The sequence below is a fragment of the Apodemus sylvaticus genome, chromosome 4 (assembly GCF_947179515.1).
Source record: "Apodemus sylvaticus chromosome 4, mApoSyl1.1, whole genome shotgun sequence".
NCBI classification, from domain to species: Eukaryota; Metazoa; Chordata; class Mammalia; order Rodentia; family Muridae; genus Apodemus; species Apodemus sylvaticus.
Genome location: NC_067475.1, coordinates 141,621,141 through 141,637,781, shown reverse-complemented (window position 1 = coordinate 141,637,781; position 16,641 = coordinate 141,621,141). Strand labels below are relative to the sequence as shown.

The following is a 16,641-nucleotide window of genomic DNA, read 5'->3' as shown; positions in this document are numbered from 1 at the left end:
AAAGGACTTCTCTGGTCTTCCACAACATAGACAGAATACTGACTGCTATGAAGTGAGGACTGTGTGACTCTAAGGGATCACGGGCTGCGGCTAGCCCTGGCAAGGGTCTAACTGCCCCCAGATCCTTCGGTTTGTTATCAAATGCTCCTCCCCCATCCTTTTCAATCATCTTACTCCATTGCTTACTACTGTCTAGCTCCTTCCCTCAGGACTAAACAAGGAACAGGTAAAACCCTTCCAGATACATTAATCCCATGTAGTCTGTCAACACCTTGACCTCTCTCCCATCCGTAGACCTTGGCAGGAGGTCCATAGTTTATGATTCTAGAATTCTTCTTGCTGTGATGTGATTTCACTTGTGACCTGTGAGGGATTGCTGTGACCACCAGGGCTGGGAGACTGAGACAAGGAGGAAATCCTTGTTAGCCAGTGTTGGTTCAGACTTCTGCTGTCTCTCTCACCCTTAGTTTATCATAAGCATCTTTAAATATAACACAATTCGGAAAAAAATGTTTCCTGGTGTAACACAATCCCCTGTGCACAAAGAGGCATAATTATGTTTTCAAAATACATTCCACTTCTTCCATGAAGATTGATTCTAGATATAAGTATATATATTCTCTATCTTCAGGCCCTATAGGAGGGTCTGGTGTGGTCTTGGTCACACTGACGGCATTGAGGTCATTTGGGCTATTTATTAGCCATCTCTTGTAGCCGCCAGCGGCTACATGTGAACCAGGTTACCTGTTGAAAGAATCTTGGGGAACAGGGACACAGACAAGGGATTTGAGTCAAGCCTAGGATTCTGGTCAAGACTGCTTTTAATAAATTGAAGACAGGTTTTATAGACATTTGGGGGATCGGCCAACCCCCCAGAAGTCGGTAGCTTCAAAGGCGGTGCTGTGAATTCTCTGGCTCCAAGTCTCAGCGGGTCGTCTGCCTACTGCCTGAGAGCTCAGGTGAACGCCGGCCTGGGGGCGGTGTCGATAGCCGAGGTGTGGAGTCCCTTTGTTTGTAGAACAAAGGCCGGAGGTAGCCATCGGAAGAGTTGGGTGCCCGCTAGCCAACTAGTTGCAGGGGGGGAAGGGTACAATTCCCCCTTAATTATTAAATTTAAAACCACTCAGTGGAAATGATTAAGTTCATCCAATGGATGACGGGCATTCATCAGTGAGTGAAAGCATTGGCCACAGCCCCCTTAAGTGTTACCGACATCTTTTTTCAGGGGGGGGGCTAGACCGCCTTTTTCAGGACGGTCTTACGATGTCAAACCCCCATGTAGCTGGGCGTGCTTTTTAGGGAAACTCGGAGCCAGGAATTTTTTCCCTTTCCCTTGTAGTGTCTCGCCTCGCACCTCAACTGATGCCCATGTTTGTTGTGACAACAAACACGCATGATTCCGAGTATCAAGCAGCCTCATCTCCGAGGACTTCCACTGGCAGAGTAAATTCTCTGCGGCTAAGCGTTGGCTAGCTGAAAAGGCAACCCATCTTCCACCTAGGGCCATTGCTGAAGGAATTTCGTCTTCTGAGTGTTATCTGTTTCAAATATAAAAGGAGATTAAGAGAACCTGTCTGGTTAGTCTTGGGAGGTCAAACCGGTTTTTGGTTTAATTGAAATTCAGTGGCCTCAGGGAAGAGCCCTGGCCGGCAACTTAGTTTGCATGAACACAAAGGAACTATGCCTCCCCAAGCAACTGGGAGGTGGCTTGAAAAACAGCCTTTGAATTAATTATACTTACCTACAGTTTGGGGGTGGAATCCACTCAGGCAAAAGGCCTGGCTTGCAACTTAATTTGCAAGGAGACAAAGGAACTATATCTCCCCAAATGAGTGGGGCGGCTTGGAAAACAGCCTTCTGACCTAAATATACTTACCAACCGTATGTAGCCGCCAGCGGCTACATGTGAACCAGGTTACCTGTTGAAAGAATCTTGGGGAACAGGGACACAGACAAGGGATTTGAGTCAAGCCTAGGATTCTGGTCAAGACTGCTTTTAATAAATTGAAGACAGGTTTTATAGACATTTGGGGGATCGGCCAACCCCCCAAAAGTCGGTAGCTTCAAAGGCGGTGCTGTGAATTCTCTGGCTCCAAGTCTCAGCGGGTCGTCTGCCTACTGCCTGAGAGCTCAAGTGAACGCCGGCCTGGGGGCGGTGTCGATAGCCGAGGTGTGGAGTCCCTTTGTTTGTAGAACAAAGGCCAGAGGTAGCCATCGGAAGAGTTGGGTGCCCGCTAGCCAACTAGTTACAGAGAGAGAAGGGTACAATCTCTGGTCCTGGTTGTGGGAGCTTGGTCTCTCAAGCTCTGGCCCTACAGATAACACAATGGTCACCTAGACTATTAGCCACTTCAGGTCTTGCCTGTGGGAGTTTGGTATGGCCTAGCCCTGTGGTGATACAGTAAATCACCAGGTTATTAATCATCTCCATTCCCAGCCTTCTGGGTGCAAACATGGGTTATTCATCTATTGAAAAGATGGTCCTGTCTAACACTTCTGGTTTCTTTAGTGTGTATCTGTGGCAAGGACCTCTGTGTTCCCAACAGTGGTCTCTATGGCGAGACATACCAACTGCTTCTGACGTAGTCGAAGGTCGTGCTTTATGCTGTTTGCAGGAGGGACGTCCTATAAAACCACTGTTTTGATCCTTCATGCGTTAATGGTGCAGGTGGAAACTGGCTCACACACCGAGAGGACAAGTACTAGTCCTCCTGGACAACGTGACAGCAGCCTTTCTTCAGTCCTAGCAGACTGCACTCCCCAGACCTAGCTCCATTCACACCCAGACACATTCATTCTTGGTTCTCAGCTCAAAGAACTGAGCCATGCCTTAAAACTTGCCAATGCCTTTCAACAGCTTTTATCACTTTATTACTTTATTACTAATTGGTGCAGTGGGAATTCTTTCAAAGCACTAGTATTTCAGAAAAGTGCTGTTAATTTGTTTTGTTTAGCAGGGGAGAATTTAAAATTGGTACCCTGCTAGTCCACCCACTGGCTTCCCATTACAGCATACATGAGGAAATATTTCACTTTGTAAGCTGAAAATATATTTCATGTCCTTTCAGTTGTGGGTAAATTTTAGTATTCTTTTTGAAGTGGTGAGCTTTTTTATACATTTTCAGGTGTATACTAATTATAGTATACACTAATTATATATACGATTCTTTTCAGCTCATTTCCTCTTGTAGAAATTCGACATACGTAAAAGAACAATATGAAGGTAAAACTTGCAATTCCTCCATCCAGTGCCAGTGATTTTTAAGCTTTATTTTTAAATTCATATATAAATGGCAAATATTGAGTGCTGTGTGATATTTTAGTGTAAAAATAATCATTCTGTATCTATTAATTAATATTGGATATGAATATGGTGACAGTTCATAACCAGCTAGTTCCCCAAACAACCACACAGAGACCTTTTAATAGTTCAAGGCTTGGGACCTATCTGGGTCAAGTCTCAACGAGTTAACCCATCCATCTAGCCCCAGCCAGCCCCGTGGCTGGTTATACCTTCCAGACCTGTACTCATGTCTGTCTCTACTCATGTCTCCTGGAGAAAGGCCTTATTCTCTCCCCCTCCACCCCCCAGAGTTCCTGTCTCCCTTTCAGGAAGTCCCGCCTGTCTCTCTCTACTGCCCAATCATAGGCTTCAGTCTTTTATTGAATAATTAACTCGGGGAGCAAGGTTTGCATAACAAAAGCTGGTATGTGGGAGAATTTGCTCATCTTAGGACAATCAGATATTAGGGTGTAGAATTTATCATTTGAATACATAGCAGCACCAGACAAACCCCAACATTTTAGTACTTGTGTTCACTGAGTAATGTCTAGATGAATGTGAGAGTAACTTTAAAATTTTTAATATTTGTTTGGGCAGTGACGTGTGGAGACCAGAAACCAGTTCTGGGGATCAGCTATCCATGTACCTTGCTGAGTCAGGGGTCTCTCTTGTGCCTGCCTTGCTAAGACAGCTGGCCTGTGAGCCTCTGGGCTGTTCTCTTTCTACTCCAGGCTCACTGTAGGAGTTCTGGTACGAAAGATGTGTAACACGTATTCAGCTTTTTACCTCGTTTTTCCCCTTCCCTTCTTTGTCTGCCTTTCTTTGTTCTTTCTCTTTCTTTTTCTTTCTTTCTTTCTTTCTTTCTTTCTTTCTTTCTTTCTTTCTTTCTTTCTTTCTTTCTTTCTTTCTTTCTTTCTTTCTCCTTCCTTCCTTCCTTCCTTCCTTCCTTCCTTCCTTTCTTTCTTTCTTTCTTTCTTTCTTTCTTTCTTTCTTTCTTTCTTTCTTTCTTTCTTTCTTTCTCTGTCTCCCTCCCTCCCTCCATTTCTGTCTCTCTCTTCCTTCCTGCCTTTCTTTCTTTCTCTCTTCCTTCCTGCCTTTCTTTCTTTCTTTCTTTCTTTCTTTCTTTCTTTCTTTCTTTCTTTCTTTCTTTCTTTCTTTCTTTCTTTCTTTGTATCTCCCTCCCTCCATTTCTTTCTTTTTTCTTTCTTTCTTCCTTTTTTTCTTTCTTTCTGTCTCACTCTTTTGCTGTCTCCCCCTCCCTCCCTCCTCTGTCTCTCTCTTTCCCTTCCTTTCTTTCTTCCTTCCTTCCTTCCTTCCTTCCTTTCTTTCTTTCTTTCTTTCTTTCTTTCTTTCTTTCTCTGTCTCCCTCCCTCCCTCCATTTCTGTCTCTCTCTTCCTTCCTGCCTTTCTTTCTTTCTCTCTTCCTTCCTGCCTTTCTTTCTTTCTTTCTTTCTTTCTTTCTTTCTTTCTTTCTTTCTTTCTTTCTTTCTTTCTTTTTCTTTCTTTCTTTCTTTGTATCTCCCTCCCTCCATCTCTTTCTTTTTTCTTTCTTTCTTCCTTTTTTTCTTTCTTTCTGTCTCACTCTTTCGCTGTCTCCCCCTCCCTCCCTCCCTCCTCTGTCTCTCTCTTTCCCTTCCTTTCTTCCTTCCTTCCTTCCTTCCTTCCTTCCTTCCTTCCTTCCTTCCTTCCTTTGAAGCAGGGTCTCACTGGCCTGGAATTTGCCATTTAGGCCAGGTTGGCTCCAGCAAACCATGCCTCACTAGCCTGGAACTTACCAGTTAATTAACCAGGCTGTCTGGCTGACCAGCAAGCCCTGGAATCTCCCTGTCTCCTCCTTTCCAGCACTGGGGTTTCTAGCACACACCACTGTGCATTTAGGGATTGAATTCACACCCCCATCCTTCAACGCAAGCCTGTTACCAGCTGAGCTGAAGTTTTAGGATTTCAGAGCAGGAGGATTAATCTTTACTTCACTTTATCATTTAGTCCTAGGTATGTTGTTATTTCTCCTGGCAATTTTCATACTGTCTTAAAAAGCAGCTGTCCATTTTTATAAAGCTTTTATTGATTCTCTATGAATTTCACATCGTGCACCCCAATGCTACTCATCTCTCCATCCCTTCATATCGACCCTCCAGCCTTGCAACCCCCTCCTACCACAGAAACCAAACCAAACAAACAATAGCAATAAAACTGCTTCGTCATGGAAGCTGTGGGGTGTCAGTGTGTCCCACAGTACACCTCTCTGTCTACACATCTTTACTTGGAAATGCTCATGGCAACGAGTCATTGGTCTGGTTCCAGGGCTCTGGCTTGGGATGATACACCATAGTACTGGATGCCTGTGGGATACCCTGTTGTTGCCCTGTGTCATGGAGACCCTGCAGCTGTGGATCAAGGCAGTTGTTCTTGAACAATTATTTTTACTTTATCCCAATGGCAAATACAGATAATAGTATATTTAAAAGCACCACAAAAAATCATGTCAAATTTTCTTCTCTTTATTAGAAGTGTTCCCAGAGATAATAGTGTAGTCTAGAGCAGAGTCATTTTCTCTCTTTAGCATGCAACTTTAATCCGTTTTTTCAATCTGGGCTATTTTTGAATAGAAACTGAACGACACATTTCAATGTGAAATCAATTCTGGAGACAGAGTCAACCATCAGGGTTCTGCACTGACTGTCACTACTGTGAGCCAACAGTCCATTAAGTTCTAGAAAAGTACCCTAGCTTTACAGATGTAGCTGTCACTTCCCAGAAGCTACTGGCCACACAGGAGAGCTCAGAATGAGCTCAGATGCTAGACATGTGGAGAGGAGAGAGCAGAAATAACATTTTTTCGCACTGTTTCTGCTCTCCTACATTTTGTAACTAAATATTAGATATACAGAGGCATGAAATCAAAGTCATTTCCTCTTAAACCTTGCCTTCAAAAGGCCACCCAAACGTCTTCAGATATTTACATTATTCATTTTCATGAAGTTCCATGAAAGGATAGGAGAAATATTCTAGAACAAAGTAGTGCTGATTCAGACCTTTTCACTAGTTTTCCTACAAACAAAGCCCTTAACTGATAAATTGGTGGATACATTACTTTGCCTCTTATTTTAAGAATAAATTTATGGACATAACTCTATGCCTAGTCTCCAGCTCCTTATATGTATCCTAAGCAAATGATACTATTAATTATCAGTAATTAATTCTAACTAACTCAGGCTTTCTGTCCTTCAGATTTGGTGCAGTAAAAATTTGCTTGAATTATCAGCAGCCTTCCAGGGGTATGCAAACATCCTTGTTTGGGTCTTCTTTTTAAAATTATTCTCATGTCTACAAGAAACATTATTTGAAATAGAAATAGAATTTGAAGTCATGGAACTCAAGAGTCACTGTGGACTTCTGGTGCCGGTTCCACTTGGTTTAAAGAGATTTTGTGTCGCAGAAGAATTGTCGGCTGAGATGGAAACGAGTTGCCTTTAATTCCCCTGAAATAGTCTGAACTTTTGCAAGTTGTCTGTGAAGGCACGCAGAGATCGTGTGGTGTAGCACAGCCTCTCTCAGAATAGTTCCAAATATTCTTTAACTCAGGAATTTGCATTCTGGAATTCCTCCTAATGATAGTAAAAAAAAAAAAATATCACCAACTGTTACCTATTATGTCTGCATTACATTCGTTGTGATATTGCTCATCACCATAAGAAATTGGACACCACACACATGGCCGTCATACAATAATTGGTTACAGAAACTGTACATGCTGGGAATTTCAGCGGCCATTAAAATGACGTAAGTCTGCATTCGCTTAAATACAAAGAGCTGAATGTTGTCAACATTACTTAACCAAGTGGTCAGTGGGTTGGTTAATTTTCTCTCACATAATCTGCCTTCTATTAGTAACAAATAATGGACCTGTTGAAATTAAGATTATTGCGGGTGCCATGGTAAAAACAGACATAGGGTCAGGGGGAAACGGTGGGACAGTCCTGGGCCCCACGGCTTCACCTGTAGGATTGGGGGGGGGGACTACGAAAGGTTTGATCTTGTTCTGAATCATAAAACACTGCAGCTGCCGTGTCCGGCTTCCATGTAACGATGTTTGCTTTATCTTACTGTATTTTATTTCGTCATGTTTGGTTGTTGTCTCTAAGAACCCTGTTCTTGTCTAATGAGAATCAGAAAAGGAGTGGATCCAGAAGGGAGGGAAGAAGAGCAGGGACTGGGAAGAGCAGAGGGAGGGAAACTATCGCCAGAATACACTGTATGAGAAAACAATCTATTTTCAATAAAAGGAATAATACTAATTTTTTAAAAGTCATATCTGGAGTTGGTAACCAAGGGATAGAAGGGAAAAGCCCCCGAGCACAGCCATCTCTCCCTCCCGACACATGCGCTGTCTGTGACAATGATACCTCATTCTTTTCCAGGGCTGATCATCTCTTTTCAGTCTTACAAACATTAAAGGGTGGCCGAGGTTTCCTTACTCATTTCTATATCCAAGAGATGGGAAGGAAGATGAAAGGGTTGAGTAAGAATTGAAGGAGGTGGGGAGCTTGGGGAGAAGATTCAGCAGAGGGGGAAGTCACTTGGAGTCCCTTGGGCCTGGTTAGAGTTCCAGCTTTATCTCTTGCCAGCTATAAGAACTGGAACATATTTTTATAATCTCTTCCACTTACATTCCTTTGTCTGTGAAATGGGCATAATTACAATTGCTTTTTCATTGAGTTCTGTACCTTTAGTGGGCTGGTTCTCAGGCTAGTGTTTGGGTGTAACCTTCATGGTCAAGGGTCTGGCCATCTTAGGCCACACTACAAGGATGCTTTTAGAAAAACTGAAATTTTAATGGGTTTAATGGCTTCCTTTGTGAAAGATCTCTGTCGCCGTTGTTGAGCTGCCTTGCTGTTATTTCTGGAAACTTCTGACCTCAGTCATTCAATTCGAAGCTGTTTGTGTTTTAGGCTTGTCCTGGGTTACCTTTCTGACCCAAGTGAGGACCTTGAGGATCCTGTGAGTGACAAATTCTTCAAGGAGATTTGGGTTTCAACCGCGGCTCGAAATGCTACCATATATGATAAGGTGAGACACACTTTCCCCCTGCCTTCCTTTATTCTCATGATGGTTTTATTGATACCGATAGAATATTATTAGTATGAAAGAATCAACATAGCTCTGTGTTGTAAAACCGTCTCTCTGTAGACACTGAGAAACCAAGAGCAAAGGGCTAGGAATATAGCTCATAGCCTGGGAATGAGCCTGACATGCGCAATGCCCTGGGTTGAGGCCCCAGCACTGAAACCCCCTCCAAAAAAAAAAAAGATCAAAAGTTTTATAAGGCTTATCATTTAGCAGAGGCATTCATGCCACCCTTGTCCTCCATAGGATGCAGAACTCTCATCAAATGCATCGGGGGCATATGGCCAGCCAGTCTGAGAAGGCATTTAGTGACAAAGAGAAGGTAGACAGGATCCAGAGGCAAGCACACCTTGCCCAACCCTTCTCAGCTGGTGATCGGAGGTGTCCCTGTGTGCCCTGGCTATCTGAGCCTTCCTTTCCCTCTGTGGTTATTAAAGAGTTAGGTATTGTTTGATGGTGGCATAGGTTACCTCAGGACAAAGCTAAGCTTGTTGGCCATCTGTGGGAAGTTGGGTAAGAACATGCCCTCCTTCATGTCTCCTAGAGCCCCCTTTCTGCACAGATGTGTCATCTCCTCGGTAAAACAGAACAGTTATTCACGTTTCTTTCCATTCATCCTGTAGACTCCAGGTTAAGGCCAAGCAGGCCATGTGCCAACAGAGCATTACAGATATACACCCTGTCCAGCCCCTGACACTGGAGAGAAAACATTTTGGTTATAATGGGATCAATCTGGATATGACACTGTAGAGTGTTGTGCCTTAGGTACAGGGATGATATTGATTCTGTAGGAACCTGTCTTTTTTTTTTTTTTTTTTTTTTTCTTTTTGATTTGGTTTTTTCGAGACAGGGTTTCTCTATATAGCCCTGGCTGTCCTGGAACTCATTCTGTAGACCAGGCTGGCCTCGAACTCAGAAATCCGCCTGCCTCTGCCTCCCAGAGTGCTGGGATTACAGGTGTGCACCACCACCGCCAGGCTCTGTCCTTGTTTTTATACAACACCTACTGAGATTCCCAAGGTTAAGTGCTATGGTGTCTGAACCATGTGTCAGTTAGCAAAGGGTTATACGTACAAAACAGTAAACATGTTAACATGTGTGTCATTCAAAATGAAAAGTCAGAGAAAATAGAACTTACAGTTTTCCCCTTTGACAGGAATCTCCAGTGAAATTCGAGTAGGGCTATTGTTTTAAAATTTCCTTTCTGAGCAAGCTTTCCTTACTGCTATCTTGACTTCATTCTGTGGATAATAGCACTGGGATAAGAATGTGGGCGTGGCCTTTTAAAATGCAAACAGATGACCAGTGTTTTAGCAAATAAAACCTGCAACTAAGGTTGGTTGGGTTGGTTGAAACCAGGACTTACAACATAGCTCAGGATAGTCTTAAACTTATAATTCTCCTGCCTCAGCTCTCATGTGCAGGATTACAGGCATGTTTCACTTCACCCAGCTGTAAACAGTAACCCATTCAGCCTGTGCTTTGACATAAAATTAATGTTTCATAAAACAAAGGTTTTGCCTGTTGGAATGAATATCACCCATAAAGAACATGGGCTTGCTTTTAAATGAATCACTCGGTTTCCAATTTGTGTCTTAACAGGTCTTCCGGTGCCTTCCCAGTGATGAAGTTCACAATTTAATCCAGTTGCGGGACTTTATAAACAAGCCCATATTAGCCAAAGAGGATCGCCTACGAGCCGAGGAAGAACTGAGGAAGATCCGTGGATTCTTGGTACAATTCCCCTTCTATTTCTTATCAGAAGAAAACCTGCTGCCTTCCGTTGGAACCAAAGAAGCCATTGTGCCTATGGAGGTTTGGACTTAAACCGTTTGCAACTAAGGGTCTTCCAACCTGAAGACCACAGACCATATGCTGACATCTAAGGACTTTGCAGCCAGAGTTAGGCCTGATGCCTCCTGTGACCAACCCATTGGTCTCCTTCAGAGTGGCTGGATGCCACAGTGGTCACACTGATGTAAGAATGCTAGACACAAGCATATCTTCATCATTCCCCCTACTTGTCCTTGAGAAAAGCAGCTGTGTTCTTATTGATAAAATATGCTCAAATAATACCAAACACGGACACAAATTCCATGATGTATTTCAAAACCCATTTCCTTTGCTAACAGGAATCTGCCTGTGACTGGGATCCATCCAAGTTGCCAAACATTGCCTGACTGATCTTGTTCTTCCCTGATGTTCGTTTAAGCAGCTGGGACCCACCTTGTCATCCATACAGCACTGTTTAAGAGATTGCTTATCAATGAAAGATGTTGGAGAGCTGCTTTGAGGGTCCTCAGGGATCCAGATGATACCTGTACCCAGCCTGGTCCTGATGTGAGCGCATCTGCCAAGCCAAGACAGTGCTCTCTGTTCTTTTTCAGTCACTGTAGGGACACAACAGGCTTTGCCTACCTGCCTACACTAGGAACTTCTGAGGACATCAATACTGTATCTTAACAACAGGAAGGCATTAAATCCTAATACTGAAGAAGGATTTCCTTCCGTTCCCAAAGATACTGCCCAGTTCTGTCCCTGTCATCTGGTAACAGTTATAAACAGGTGCAGCGTATGTCAATACATAGCAACCGGATATGCTCAAATGGAACCTCCAAGATGTCAGTGGGAATCCATTTCAGATAAAGGACAAGATTTCCGACCATCTGAAGAATCTCTGCTTTAGCCACTGGATATATAATGGCTATATTAAAAAAAAGTTGATTTTCTCCACTATAAGTCCAGTGGATATAATTTGTCTCTCAAACGAATCAAAGGCTTTATAATGTCCTTCACCTAAGAAGCATGAGTCTAACTTTATTTACCCTTCAGTTTTCCACTGTGCCTTCTTTAGGGGAAAAAGCAATTGATTACACAAGATCTCTACTTTGCTTGAACTATTAATTATAGTATAACATTCCAACATAGCTTCAGAAGAGCTGCAATAATAATTCACATTGTTCCAATCTGAAATGTGGACATCCACTTTCCCTCTCAGATGGCATTGTGTCTTTTGTAGACCAAATTTCAGAGTTCCTCTTGTATCCTGGGAGTGTCTGTGGGATCCTGGAAGCCTTGGCCTTGCACATGTGAAGTAACTGTGATTTTAAGCAAAGGGGATTGCTAGCGTGACATCTCCTTTGGGGTGCTCTTCAAAGCTCCTCCCAGCCCATGTTTTCATGACTAACTATGCTGGTTTAAAAGATGACACAGGACCACAGAGCCAGTAATATAGGTTAGTAACAGAGTGACAGTCACATCCAAGGGAGGATGTCACCCCTAAGGAACACTGTACAAATGAGGTGGGATTTGTAATCAACAATGGAAATTAACATGTTTTTATGAATAAATAACTTATTTCTTATATGGCCAAAGATGGTGAAATTATTTCATCCTGTAGTTATATTGAATAAGACCCTTTATGCAGGTAAAGATCTGATTACTTTAAAAATATTTAATGTATATGGAGTACCTGACGGCTTATTGTGTTTTATTTTTTTAAAAAAATTTAAAAACCTTAGAGCAGTCAAAGAATTGGTTCTTGATTTTGTGAGCAATGTTCTCATATACCATAAAGAGCTGGCACAGACCCCTAATAAATCATTTACTCGAACCCTTTCCATTGTATAGTAAACAGACTTATATTGGAGGAAATAATTATGTAGGCCTGCACATAAGATGTGCAATAGACAGCTGCAGCCAGTGTTGGTCTCTCTTCACTCTATTATTACCCCAGACTAAGGACACGGAGGGTTCAGACAGGGTGTCTTCTGCTCTTTAGAATCCTGTGATCTAGGTTTCTTTGTCTCCACGACTAGAATGGTACCTGTACAAGGCAAAGACTTCATGGGTTGTTGAGTTTGTCTTCAGACTCTGAATCAGTGCCCAGTGCAAAGGTGATGCCAATAAATGTTTATGGAGTAAATATATTATATAGAAGGGGGAGCTGATGAGCTGCCACACTAAGTTTTAGGACACGAGTCCTACTGCTGGTTTCGGTGCCAGGTTTTCCGTCTGCATCTTCTCAAAGATACAATGAATGCTAAGATATTTACTTGGAGGGGTCTTGTGGGAAATTCAGCCATGAATACCTGTGGTAACTGTTTACAGAGTTTAACAATCTACCAAGCTGGGTAGGACATGGGTCTGAGCTATGGCACATGCTGGTTGCTTGCCATTCTCAGACACCACCGCTGCCACCTAGAAATTACATCACCATATCTGATAAAGCCTTTAAAATGTGAACTCTATGCCCTGAAAAGCTAGTTCAGATCTGTTGAGCATTTCAGATTGACCACAATCTTCTGAAATGGCCATCAGTACTTACCTGATGTTCTGCCAAGCTTAGTAATAATCTTTGTTTTTCAAAAGCTAAAAAGTCTATTGTTACAAGAATAGAAGAGTTGAAGAGTAGCAAATGGTAATGGCCTGTGGGGGCTGCTGTGGGCGCGGCAAGCTTAGTGCTTGCTGTAGGGGCACACAGCAATTCCCTCTAAATCCAATATCCTGGAAGTGAGGTAGTCTTATCCTGAACCACAGTGCAACCCAGAGTAGCTTGAGGGACTGACTGTGTGATTTTATTGCGAAACAAAAGTATCTGTTTTTAAAGTGCTTTGCAAAGATGAGTTCGTAAGTGGTCAAATTATGGACAGTTAATTTATATAAGAACTTGGACAAATTAATATATCATAAATTAACACAATAAGCTAGGAAGTCATTTGCCAGTATGAGTGGGGAAAATTGATTTTCTCATATATATATATATATATATATATATATACATATATGTGTGTGTGAGAGAAAGAGGGGGGAGGGAGAGAGGGAGGGAGAGAGAGATAGAGAGAGAGAGAGAGAGAGAGAGAGAGAGAGAGAGAGAGAGAGAGAGAAATGCTGGAGCTGGAGCCATGGCTCAGTTGGTAAAGTGCCTGCTCTATACACATGAGGCCTTGCTTATGAACTCCTGTATTAAAAGGTACGCAGGGTGGCCGGCTTCTGTGACCCTCACATTAATGCAGAAGAGATAAGGAAGGCCTAGCATCGTTGGCCAGCCAGTCTAGTCATTCCATAAGCTCTGGATTCAATGAGAGGCCCTGTTTCAAACAACAAGATGTAGACTATAGGAAGAATATCTATTATATGTATATAATAATACACATATTATATGGATGCATCACCTGTCGATTAAGAAGTCTATGGCCTGTGGCTTAGGCAGGAAATAGAGGTGGGACATCCGAGAGGCAGAAAGGATTCTGGGATAGAGCCAGATGCAGAGAGATTTGCTGGGAAGACGTAAAGAGACAGAGGCATGGTACCTGAGCACAGGAAACCAGCCACATGGCAGAATATAGATTAAAATAAATGGGTTATCGTTAGCTATGGTCAGAGAAGAGCCTAGCTGTATGGCCAAGGTATTTGTTCGTATATTTTGAGTCTGAGTCTTACTTCTGGGAGCATGTAGCTGGAAGAACCTGGACCTAACTTCTATAAAATAGTGCTCAGTTTATGGCGATTAGAACCCAAGATCACACCCTAATAAGGCCTAGGTAAAAAGTGGGAAAAGTCAGGATAGTTGGACGAGGGGCCTGGTCCTTTTTAAACAAGCAAGCAAGCAAACAAATAAACAAACAAACAATCAGACCAAAGCAAAGCTTCCCGGAACAGCACAGGATGGATGGCTGGGAAAATTTCCTAGCCCAGGAGCCTATAGAGAGATAGTAGGGAAGGTGGCTTTTAGAAAAAAAAATCCCTAATAAGTTTTTTTTTTTTTTTTGTCTTTTTTTTTATTTGATATAATTTATTTACATTTCAAATGATTTCCCCTTTTCTAGCCCCCCCCCACTCCCCGAAAGTCCCGTAAGCCCCCTTCTCTTCCCCTGTCCTCCCTCCCACCCCTTCCCAGTTCCCCGTTCTGGTTTTGCCAAATACTGTTTCACTGAGTCTTTCCAGAACCAGGGACCACTCCTGCTTTCTTCTTGTATCTCATTTGATGTGTGGATTATGTTTTGGGTATTCCAGTTTTCTAGGTTAATAACCACTTATTAGTGAGTGCATACCATGATTCACCTTTTGAGTCTGGGTTACCTCACTTAGTATGATGTTCTCTAGCTCCATCCATTTGCCTAAGAATTTCATGAATTCATTGTTTCTAATGGCTGAATAGTACTCCATTGTGTAGATATACCACATTTTTTGTATCCACTCTTCTGTTGAGGGATACCTGGGTTCTTTCCAGCATCTGGCAATTATAAATAGGGCTGCTATGAACATAGTAGAGCATGTATCCTTATTACATGGTGGGGAATCCTCTGGGTATATGCCCAAGAGTGGTATAGCAGGATCTTCTGGAAGTGAGGTGCCCAGTTTTCGGAGGAACCGCCAGACTGATTTCCAGAGTGGTTGTACCAATTTGCAACCCCACCAGCAGTGGAGGAGTGTTCCTCTTTCTCCGCACCCTCTCCAACACCTGCTGTCTCCTGAATTTTTAATCTTAGCCATTCTGACTGGTGTAAGATGAAATCTTAGGGTTGTTTTGATTTGCATTTCCCTAATGACTAATGAAGTGGAGCATTTTTTAAGATGCTTCTCCGCCATCCGAAGTTCTTCAGGTGAGAATTCTTTGTTTAACTCTGTACCCCATTTTTTAATAGGGTTGTTCGGTTTTCTGGAGTCTAACTTCTTGAGTTCTTTATATATATTGGATATTAGCCCTCTATCTGATGTAGGATTGGTGAAGATCTTTTCCCAATTTGTTGGTTGCCGATCTGTCCTCTTGATGGTGTCCTTTGCCTTACAGAAACTCTGTAACCTTATGAGGTCCCATTTGTCAATTCTTGCTCTTAGAGCATACGCTATTGGTGTTCTGTTCAGAAACTTTCTCCCTGTACCGATGTCCTCAAGGGTCTTCCCCAGTTTCTTTTCTATTAGCTTCAGAGTGTCTGGCTTTATGTGGAGGTCCTTGATCCATTTGGATTTGAGCTTAGTACAAGGAGACAAGGATGGATCAATTCGCATTCTTCTGCATGCTGACCTCCAGTTGAACCAGCACCATTTGTTGAAAAGGCTATCTTTTTTCCATTGGATGTTTTCAGCCTCTTTGTCGAGGATCAAGTGGCCATAGGTGTGTGGGTTCATTTCTGGATCTTCAATCCTGTTCCATTGATCCTCCTGCCTGTCACTGTACCAATACCATGCAGTTTTTAACACTATTGCTCTGTAGTATTGCTTGAGGTCAGGGATACTGATTCCCCCAGATTTTCTTTTGTTGCTGAGAATAGTTTTAGCTATCCTGGGTTTTTTGTTGTTCCAGATGAATTTGATAATTGCTCTTTCTAGCTCTGTGAAGAATTGAGTTGGGATTTTGATGGGTATTGCATTGAATCTGTATAGTGCTTTAGGCAAAAGCTTCCCGGAACAGCACAGGATGGATGGCTGGGAAAATTTCCTAGCCCAGGAGCCTATAGAGAGATAGTAGGGAAGGTGGCTTTTAGAAAAAAAAATCCCTAATAAGTTAAAAAAAAAAAACAAACACAGAAGTTGGGGCTTCTTCCAAGGACAGAACACAGATGCGGCCTATTGGGGAGGAATCAGTTCTGAGTTACACACAGGTAGTGAATGGCAGGCGGAATCCATGGAGACTTTCCTGAGACCACAGCTGTGGGATAAGCCACTTCAGGTTCTCCCAAACTCGGCAGGACAGGTCGGCCCAATCCTGTCCTACGGGAATTAATGCTCTGCCTCATGGCATTCAGAAAGGCCAGCCCTGGTTGGCTGCTGCGGCCAGAGTCAAGATGAAGGCCTAAGTGCTGTTCCCTGTAAAAAAGGGGACAGGTGCATGGCCGCGCACAACACAGCATCTGAGTTAAGAAGTGACAGACATAGGAGACAGAGGCAGGCAGATTTCCATGAATTCTAGAACAGCAGGTGGGAGCCTCTGCTGATCAGATAAAGCCACTTGCAAACAATAGTCTAAAATACAAAAAATGACACCTTTTTCCTTAAATGTACTATATAGGTTTTTTACTAATTAGGAATGTTCTTGGTAATTTAAAAAAACAAATACATATCAGTCTTAAATTTATGTAAAGACAAAAGTGAATATAGGTATATCTATCCACCTATCAATAAGTATTAATCTTCAAAGAAGGGAAAAAGAAATGGGAACTGATATGAATATTTTCAAGACTATATAGATAATAAATAAATAAATCCAGGCCTTTGATCTCAATACTTTG

The 16,641-nt window shown here is 42.5% G+C and overlaps 1 protein-coding gene across 3 annotated transcripts in view; it reads left to right on the top strand.

Moving 5' to 3' along the window:
- Positions 1 to 11,774, top strand: part of Pld1 (phospholipase D1) — a 207,188-nt gene extending 195,414 nt beyond the window's left edge. For all 3 annotated transcript variants that reach the window (XM_052180714.1, XM_052180716.1, XM_052180715.1), the window contains 2 exons: positions 8,236 to 8,353; positions 10,013 to 11,774. In XM_052180714.1, the coding sequence (XP_052036674.1) occupies positions 8,236 to 8,353; positions 10,013 to 10,237 (343 nt within the window). In that variant the 3' untranslated portion in view covers positions 10,238 to 11,774. The remainder of the gene's footprint in view (positions 1 to 8,235; positions 8,354 to 10,012) is intronic.
- The last annotated feature ends 4,867 nt before the right edge of the window (positions 11,775 to 16,641 follow it).